We start from the raw sequence: 10,452 nt of genomic DNA, 5'->3' as shown, positions 1-10,452 counted from the left end.
CCTTGATTAGCCTGTGACGTCATTACATATGATATGAAACTTTTTTATCTGTTCCAATTGAGCGTCCGGCATCAATGAATAGGATTATTTCCAAATTGCACTGACAATGCACATTAAACCTGTGCTATTTAGGAGTAAATCACATTCCTTCTGTACTATTCTCCTTTCCATTTTGGACACTATGTACACTTGTACAGTATACGTAATAACCACCTGTCAGACTGTTGTATCACGGTATAGCCTTCATACCTAAAACCTGCTGCCATTAACTTGAGTAATACTGTTATCAGAGATTTTAGATAAGTCTCTGCTATCATTGCCATGTTTATATAACATTGATGAACAAAGATTTTAACTATTTTGGTCAATGAAGGATCATTAAAAAAAATTAAAGTCAGTGCTAAAGATTGTTACTATATAATGCCATCATCAATACTCCACGGATTGACGTAGTGATAGTAACCCCTGGAGAATCGAGGATGTGATAACGCCGAACTGTACATCTCACTATCGTGTATCGTTTATTAATCTGAAGTCAGAACGACAGGTTGGTAGGCTGGTCAAACTTGGTATCTTCTGACTATTGCTTTCTATACTAATTAAGTGTCGGTATAAAGTCTATACGGTGGAAGGACGATTTCACGAACGGCGTGATCCATGTCAGTAGTAGTTTGTATCTACCGATATTAAATCTTGATTTCAGCACTAGGATTTATCATCCGCGATATTCTAAGTGTTACGATAATTGTCATTATAGATCTCCCTGAAATATGACATAGTGCAAAAACTGAACGCTCTGTATGCGACAACTGATGGGCAGGTGTTTTGGTGTACAATATACATTAAAATAATCTAATAACGGTGCATTGTGGGCCTGAAGTTTGGCGACAATCTCTGCCTCTGCATACCTGTGATTGCCCAGCTTTGTTTTGTTCTGAGCTGCCTACAGTTCTACAATGACATTGTCCAGGGGTTTACAAGGGGTGATAGTAACCCGTTGTATTAACATTAAGCAAATGTATGACAGGTGGACTTCAAAGCTTTTCTGATGATCATAGATTGTAGTCGTGGTTATAAAATGGAGTCAACTTCAAACAAATCTCAATATTAGTTACCGGAACTTAAGATTTCCTCATCTGAGCAATCAAGGTCATACAGGGTAATCCATCAATCTTAGGGATATAAAGTTGTCAATGGTTCAAGTCACGCATAACCACTCATGGTAGTTACATGTATTGTCATTTGGAGGAAGTCACTGTAGTAGCTGGTGGCTAGTGCATGACGCCTAACATGACAGGAGGATATTGGCCACATCTACCGTCAACGTCATTTACAGCATGTAGTAGCTGGAGGCTACATCATCACATGTAGTGTTTTCATGGATTGTAATATACAATGATAAATATCAGTAACCGTTCTTGTATACAGATGTCTGTAGAGGCTCCAGCACTGCTACAAGAATACCATCCTAGCTTGTTACCATATCTCGTTAAATAACACAAAAACGACAGATTAAAATATTCATCACACTTTAATCTCCTTGGAGAGTAGTGAAACAATACTTTGAAGACAGATTTACATCCTAGGTGATCTATCCTCTCACACTGGATAGTGGACCGTGTCCTACCATACAATGAGGACACATGCCAATATAGATTTTTTTTCTCCATTTTGGTTTAACATTTCGTCATTTGTTCCTCTTGCAACAACATTCATGCAAAAATATTAAAACAAGAAAAAATCTCGCTCACTTCTACTTTGTCATAAATAACTTCCATTAGAAACAGTTAAAATTGCATTTACACAAACCTTTGTTAATACAATTATATCTCGGATCACTTTTTCTCCGTGCTTCCAGGGGAAAAAGCAACAAAAAATATTCAGGTATACATTCACAAGGTGAATATTTCCACATATCAAACAGTTGTTAAAAACATATTGGCCTATTTGGAATTATCTCGATTTTTCAGCTATGATGCAAGATTTAAAACTGGATGATGTTATCTTGCTTTATCAATGGAATATTCTTTAACATATCAGCTGTATAAAACAACCTTCAGAAGTAACCATCAAGCATTACTTTCACACCATTATGCTTTGCATATTGTTTTTTTTATGACTTTTAACCCCAACATTTAGACCATTTCAAACTTGCGTGACTGTTTAATGCACCATACAGAAATCTACTCCATTATGTTTTATAGTAGATGCACCGGGAAGTCGATACCGAACATCAAGTTGTCTCTAGTGATGGCAAATTACAGCTGTATCAATAATGTTTTACAGAGAATTCTACAGCTTACCATGCTGATAGTCACAGGAAGCTCGTCATAGTTAGACAATATAAAGCTAACATGTGTTTCTGAGATAAGGAGCAGATCAATCCATGAAATAATTTCATTAAATCAAAGATGTCGGCCCCAGAAAAAGACATTCACATAATATACAAAACTGACACAAACTGTTTTTGATCGACATTTTATACATCAGATCAAGCCAGAGGGCAATGTTAATTAAAAACAGATTTTGATCTTAATTTTCAAAACTTTTTACAAGCCAGGTGGGGCGCTTTCTCCACCTCTTTAAGTAGAACATGACCATTCTGTCACTAATTGACCAGTACCATGGTAATATCAATTTTTCTTGCACTTTTCCGCACATATCACAGATGTAGCTAAACTATAACGCAGTAAAATTACCCTTGTCAACCGAAACACGAACTGCTACTCACAAAATACAATTTCCATTGGAATACATAGCTGCTCCACTTAGTGTTGAAGTTCGTGTCTCAGTTAACAGAAGCAATCAAGGACAGGTTTGGAATAATTTTTCAAAGAAAATATTTTCATAAATTGGCAACGTCATTTACAAAACACCTAAGCATTTTCTAAACATGATGCAAAAGCTAGCCCTACGATTCTCATTTTGTTTACTAGAGAAGCATCAATTCATGTCAATACATTGTTAGGAAACAAGGCACTAGAAAATGACAGGGAAATAGCTGTAGGACGGCTCAACCTATTTTATTGATTAAAGTCTTTAAGTTTCAACAGAAATTGTCTTCCCTTTTATCTCCAAAACAAGTCCTTGACAGTGTGCCTGGGTAATCGTCTCTCAACCTGTGAAAGTTGTCAGCGAGACATTATGCATTATACAAAGGACAAATATTAACACACTATATATTATTTTTTCTTGTAATAAATATATTGGTCCTAAGATAGGATTAATTAAATAAACAAATTAACATAGACTAACAACAGCAAGGGAAAAATTCTATTTCAAATATCTTGCAAAAAATGATGAGAAAACTTTTGGCAATTTGCACGACATTAACACAGGGGTCATACATTTTGCTATATGTCCCAACAATTTGCTAGATAGTGAAGTGACGATGAGCCCCCAAATGTGTAGGCCCTCCCCACCGATATATTAAAACTTCCCCATCACACCAGTGAAATTACTTAAAATTATCTGACCGACTCCTTGTCTCGGGACAGTGTAACATAGTGTGGATTGCACATAAAAATTAATACCAGATTTAATACATATGTAAAATATTTGTGAGATCAGTATATACATTCCTGGTCTTTCATTTTTTTGCCAATTCATCGTCTCTCCCAAAAATGGTAAAAACATGACTTTTCCAACACAGTTCTAGTTCTAATTCACAAATTAGCACTTTTTAAGTCCTGGTAGGCTTCAAAACCTCGGATGTCCCTTGCATTCAATATTTGGTACTTTTAATTTCCAGCAATGGTCTGGTTCCTCTCAGTAACTTTTAGCCCATTGTAAACGTCACAGGTACAAGCCTGCTTCTGGGCAAGGAAAGATACAAAAGGCAACAAAGACCTCCAAAATTTGTACTAATAAAACATCACCAAAACACATTATTTTTAATCCTTGCTTGAAGGAGCTGCCACGGAATCTCTAAAAAATACCCCTTAATATTATCTTTAATTCACATCTATCAGAATGACACGACTAACACACAGTTGGACTTCCTAGGGCATACACATTCCATCAAAATCTCAAACGCAAGTAAGCACTTAACATACATAACTCTTTCTTTGGTTTTATTAAGTGGAATTTTCATTTCAAGACTTTTTTGTAGAATTTCATGACTGTAAATTTACACTGTCTAGTTTTCTATTTTGGGTTTTTATCTTCAGAACTGAATTTCTCCTCCATGAGCTGTTTAATTCACTTAATTGTAATGATGTATCGACAAGTTTATGGCATTTACTGAAAATGAGTATTCTTGGTATTTCTATAATCACATACTATAGCAAGCACTGTTTATGCTGAAAAAATATTTACATTTTTCTATTGTTTCTTTCAAGTAAGAAATTTGGATTATTTCGTACCATGTGACAAAACAATAATATCTTTGTAACATAATTGAGGTTAATAATCACCTTGAGAGGAATTCGGTTAAGATATCTATACAGATTACCATCTGTAGCGTTAAAATTGTATCCCTTAGGCATCCTTCTTAATTTACATATCGTGAAATAATTTTGTGAAAATTCCAAGAAAATAATATCTTCCACTCTTTTTAAGTCAACTTCAAATATCATTCAGATTATAAAGATAATTTCCATGAAAACCTTGTTGAAAATAAAGATATGCTGCCTTTTTAAAAAGATGTTTTTTTGCTTCTTGCTCCAAACAAATTGGTTTTTAAGGTAAAGGAATGATTTTCTCTCAGATATATCCTCAAAATACTAATAGCATTCAGTTTTATACAAATATCCATTTTCTATTAAGTCTATTTACTTGTGAATTGTGTACACATGGAGAATTTTACTCCGATAACTTACTTAGATATTACAACAGGTAAGCCAGTTTCTACCATTTTTTTTTTCATATATTAACACTGGTACTTTTCCATTTTTCTCAATTTCACAAAAAAAAAGAGATATTTTAAAAATTACATGGTATAAGACATCAACAACAGTTAAAATAGGGACACACGCCATTCTCACAAACTAAATTGCATTCCTCTGCAGTCAGAATGTGTCAATCAACATTCAGCAAATTTTCGTAACAGATCTGTGGACAATAATTGGACACTACTTCACTTCCTTTCACAAACAGACTTACAACAAAATTGTTACGACATTCTTTCGCCCATAATTTCTAACACCCAATCAATCCCAGTTAGCAACAATAAGCCTGGTTAACTGTGCAACATTCTCCAGGTCAGTCAACCAAGGCGCCTGTCATTTTCATAGGGATCCGAATGGTGAGGCTGTGTAACCTAGGGGTTTAGAATTAGTATAATAATCGCTGCCACTACTCTCGATACTACTATGGTCATCTGTGTCACTCTGACCACTGCCATAGCCCAAGATGTCAATTTCATCTGAAAATAAACAGGAGAAAATTATTAATCACAAATATCAACATTTTAACAAAGTCACAAAATAAATTGACTTTCATTCTAAATTTGTTACGATAGAAAATGCCATAGTATCAAACCCTATATAAACCTTCAAAGTAAGAACATTCTCTTTGCCTCAAAATGAGTGAAATTTCAAATTTCTTTCAAAAATAAAATCAGAATATGAACTACAAAATAAATAAAACTCGTGAAATACTTGGATGCTATTGGAAAGCTTACCTGACTCTGATGTAGAAGAGGTAGTTGAATTTGTCGATGTGCTGCACTCGCTGATACTCCTTTCCTGTCGCACACGATACTGGCCTTCTAACAAAGCTTCTAAACGACGCTGCAGAAATCTCTTTTCTCTCTTTAATTGTTCTTTTACATGCACCTTTTTCTTTTCACCTTCTTCTAAATTCTGAAAACAAAAAGTTTTCCTACAAGTTGAGACTTAATTTCCCCAAAACCTAAGGGAGATAACTCATGCAGCACTGTATGACTTGATTGAATGTCAACATTGATGCAGTTTTACAAATCAATATCAATCAATTCATTACTTTAACTTAAATTGAATTACCCATATTAATTATGTAATCAATATTATTTTTCATTATTTAAATAAAGGATTTTTTTAATGGTTGGATTAAATCCGAGAATAAAAATATTTAAAGTGTACACATTGTGAACAAAGTTTTGTGATTTGTAAAATATATTAAGATTTTTAATTACCAAAGCTCAGAAATATGGAGGACCATTACTATCAATTAAACAGAGTATGAACACTAATATTTATTGACAGACTGGTCAGTTCATTATCATAACTACATAAACCACATTGTATAAGACAGCAGAGAAGAAGATCGAGAATTCATGACCAATTACAGAGAAATGGCTTTCTCTCTTTTTACCAAATCTTGTTGCAAGAAATCATTTTTGATATCTTACATTTTATGTTTAATTCTTCATCTTATAAATCATAAACAAAACACAATAAGAATTTTCTCCTATGAAAGAATGTATAAGAATTAGTAAAGAAATATGTAGACTTACTCACCCTGATAAAGCATTTGGTTTTTGTTAACAGTCCCAACGTTGTGTGTCGCGATGTATCAGAACCAACAGGAACCACATCTTTTAATTTTTCAAGGCAGTAACGTAATTGGGCTCTCCTGCAATATCAATTAATTCCATGTTAACCATCAAGAAGTTAAATTTAGAAAAGCACTTGAGTTGTAAACAATTTTGAAAAACATTCATATTTTCTTTTTGCATATAATTCCATAAAAATTTATTTTTTTTCAAACGATCACGTTGCTTCATCACATACAAGGTAAGATGTACCTTTTATGTTCCATTTATAAGATACAACAGCAAAATGTATTGTGAATAAGAACAATCTTCTCCACAAGCTTCCTTCTGCATGTTTCTATTCCTGTAATTTTATTCCTGTTCAGAAAGATTATTCAGAATACATATAGCCCTGCCGGTTTGGGCCAGATTCACTGATAGCTTTACTCCTGCAAGCTTCAGTGGGACTGGTTGGTGTGTTGAAAATAAACACATTCCTGGTAACACGCCCACTTGCTGATCGAGGTCAAGTTCAGAGGCTAAACTTATTACACACACATAGCACTGTGTTACACCGTCATGTGACTATCGTAGATACACACTACGGTATGTATACACACAACCTGCCACAGTGTATACATGTACACAATCATGGCCGCCCTGCCCTAATATTACATCGAATATAAAGAAACACATTTACCACTTCCACAAGAAATTATCGAATAAATCACTAAAGGCACAGTGTACGTGAGCGTCCCGTTAAGAATCGATCATCCGCTTTTGTTGTGATTGGGTTCTCCTGCAGAACCTATTACACGGTGCTGTTTCATCCTTCACAAAATCAATACACTCCGCTATTGGTAATGGATTTTTATAATAAGGCGATATATTTGATCCAAGAAAAAAGGAAAAAATATGATGTATAAATCAACTTACCTGTTTTTCTCTAACTCGTTGTGGGTAGATCTGGAAGAGAACAAAAAACATGACTTGACACATTCTCCTTAAGACATTTGTTTACAAATATATCACTATTTCAAATGCAAGCAAATGGAAATAATGCACATTTTTTTCGATTTATTCGCGAAAAACATATTAAATATCGGAATAGAAGATTGTTGGATATTTTATTACAGCTAAATCTTAAATCGAAACAAAGACCTCCGGCGTATACAAAGGTATCCAAGAGTCGACACATGTCTTTTGGCACGGGTTCAGAAATTCATGCCGTTTCCACGTGCACATTTATCTGCCTACTAGGTTCGATACAAGTATTGAGACCAAACAATAAATCAACGAATATATGCTTATCATGAAAAATATTGTGTAGAACCTTGAAAAGTCAAATGTATTCAGGATATATTCCAAATCCATTTCCCACCTAAAATCAACTGAAATTTGCCCGCCTAAAGTCGAAACGATGAACCAACAGGCGTAACAAGTTCAAACCAACGAGATCGACGATTATCGAAAGTAACATTCATTTTTTATTTGAGCAAAAATCAAATTATATATTCTCTGAACATCATAATAAACTGTTTTAGAAATATAAACATTCCTCTTTGAAATTCCTCAGCAAGGCCTACAGGAAGGGGTGGTAGCAAACGCTGCAGAAAATATGAAGACGAAAGAATGCATCGTTTCCAAAATTCGCTTAAATCCTTTTGAATTATGCTAATAAAACAAAATTTATTATGCACTTGCTGCAAACAACAAGATATCATGCAAATTCCTGGTGAATCTTTTCTTTGTTTTGTTTCTAGAATGAGGGTTTCAAAATGGCGGACATTTTTCTGGTCAACCAACCTGCCGCGGCAGAGCCTAGAAAAATTTCTGGTGGTGCTTATCAAAAAGCGATCGACACAAAATAATGGACAAAAATTGCGTGGAAATGTTTGTTTTATCAGAAACCGCAACAATATTTCACTAAACTATTTAAATGATGGAGTATTCAATGAACAAAAAACATCAACAAACCCTGTTGATCAGCTGATTCCAATATGGCCGACATCACGAAGCGACACGTGAAAACAAAATAATCAACAGAACAGAATAAAACGTACCTATTTCCCTGAGATTTCTTGGGTTTGGACTTTTTCTTGCTCAAATATTCAGGCATAGGGGCTGTAGATGCGTAGCCATGTTCAGCTTCTGAAAAATCAAAGGAGAAAATTGATCACTAGTGCAGGTTTCTCAGCTGTCAAAGTCATGCCGTTGCAACGTGGCATAGGAAACGACACAGAAAAAATCTGTATAAAATCAAGATTACCTCTTTCTCTTCTGTCTAAGAACTCAGCAGCTTGGATAAGTTGAGATATGTTAAATGCCATATTAACAGAATAACTAAATATTTGAATTAAAATAAAATCTAAGGTGGGAGCTGCCAACCTAGCACCCCGGCTGTCAAAATTTGTTTTGCCTAGCGCACGTTGAGGCAAGCGGGACAAGGTTTGTTTACCTTGCGTTTGAATCATCGGGTAAACCACGATGATCTGATTGGTCGATTCGATTAGTGACCTAGTATCTCGACTAATGAAAATGCCTGTTACAAACGACTGTTCGGATCGTTCTCGTGTCAATCAAATTTTGTCACGCCCATATGTTGAGTTGTAAACAGCGTACGTGTGTGACACATAGGTCCTAGTTATTTCCACTCAAGAGTGCTTGCGAGGCTATATATTGAAAGTTATGTAAACTTTTGAAGTGCACAATCAAGATAGACTATTTTCTGGAATCACGATTATAAAGAAATATTTCACTATACACAACCCTGACCACAATAAAGCTTATGCAAGGAGTAAAAATAGACAAATGTTGATAACGAAAGCATTTTTATCTTAATCAGATCTCTAAGGCCTATCGAGTATGTTTCGACATCTTTAAACATTTAGAATCAAATACTTATATATCTTGCAACGGTTATCCATATGGTAAGTTAACATAACAATTAACTTCTAAAAAATAAAATAGGATCTATTGAATTAGGCCTATATATCCATAAATAGACAGTGTAGTGTAGACCTACATAATCCATTTAGCTCGGGGTTAAAGCACACAATCTGTCTTCGGATCTCTCTTTGACACATTTATAACCATGCCCTGTACAATTATATGTAATGCTTAAATTGAGCCGAGGATATATGTGATTTTAATTGGAGCAGTTCCTTTAGAAGATGATCGAGATATTTAGGTCAAATTGGCCGATTAAAATGTCCTGTGGGACACAGAAAATGACCCATGGCTATCGCCACATGTCTATAAAATCGCGGTTAATTTGATATTAGCAACACCTTAAAACTATCATTGGATAGTATTAAATACGCGTTATATGTAATTGCATGTAATTTACAAAAATGAAAGGATCCTCCATATTCAATGTAAAGAGTCCTTAAAAGTTCAAGATGAATTCTTTGTAATGATATCAGTTTATACTTGGATATCACTATAAGATATAGTATAAGATATATATGTAGCTTAATCGGAGTTCACTTTATGTGTTATTCAGCCAAGCCGTGCTCAGCTCCAGCCAGACCACCAGGTGCGAGCGGACATCCTCTTTATCAACTATTTAAACATGCTTTATTTTTAAATATTTATTAGAAACAAAACAGTATGAAGTCGTGACAAACGTAGTCCTATTTGAGAAAGTAACACATGCAATCAAACACAAGACACTACATCCTTTAGAGAAGTACATGTACAAGGTTAAAAGAAGGAAACCATTGTCCAGAAATTCCACTGAAGAAATATTTCGAGGATTTTAGCCAAATATTTAATAAGAATTGCACGTGGATGTAATATTAGTATTTATAGCACCATCTCGTCTATCCGCCTACATTAGTACCTTCTCTATAACCATACTCATTTACACCACCCCTTCATACATAAGTTTCCAGTTTTAATTATACGATGTATAGTCACAAGAAAGTAGAATATTTCACGATCTTTACCATAAATAGCCCTATAAAGTTAGTGGCCATGATTAGAAATGTTGTAAA

The 10,452-nt window shown here is 34.5% G+C and overlaps 1 protein-coding gene across 1 annotated transcript; it reads right to left on the bottom strand.

The window, feature by feature from the left end:
- Positions 1-1,512: 1,512 nt before the first annotated feature.
- LOC138334330 (max-interacting protein 1-like) lies at positions 1,513-8,890 on the bottom strand. Its single transcript, XM_069282979.1, has 6 exons — positions 8,724-8,890; positions 8,518-8,605; positions 7,391-7,420; positions 6,441-6,555; positions 5,624-5,804; positions 1,513-5,365 (listed from the first exon to the last, which is right to left on the bottom strand). Exons 1-6 carry the CDS (start codon positions 8,782-8,784, stop codon positions 5,229-5,231), a joined length of 612 nt encoding a protein of 203 aa, XP_069139080.1. The 5' UTR covers positions 8,785-8,890; the 3' UTR covers positions 1,513-5,228.
- Positions 8,891-10,452: the final 1,562 nt, after the last annotated feature.

Source organism: Argopecten irradians, chromosome 11 (assembly GCF_041381155.1).
Source record: "Argopecten irradians isolate NY chromosome 11, Ai_NY, whole genome shotgun sequence".
Lineage (NCBI taxonomy): Eukaryota > Metazoa > Mollusca > Bivalvia > Pectinida > Pectinidae > Argopecten > Argopecten irradians.
The sequence above is the reverse complement of the archived record's forward strand: the minus strand, read 5'-3'. Positions and strand labels throughout refer to the sequence as shown.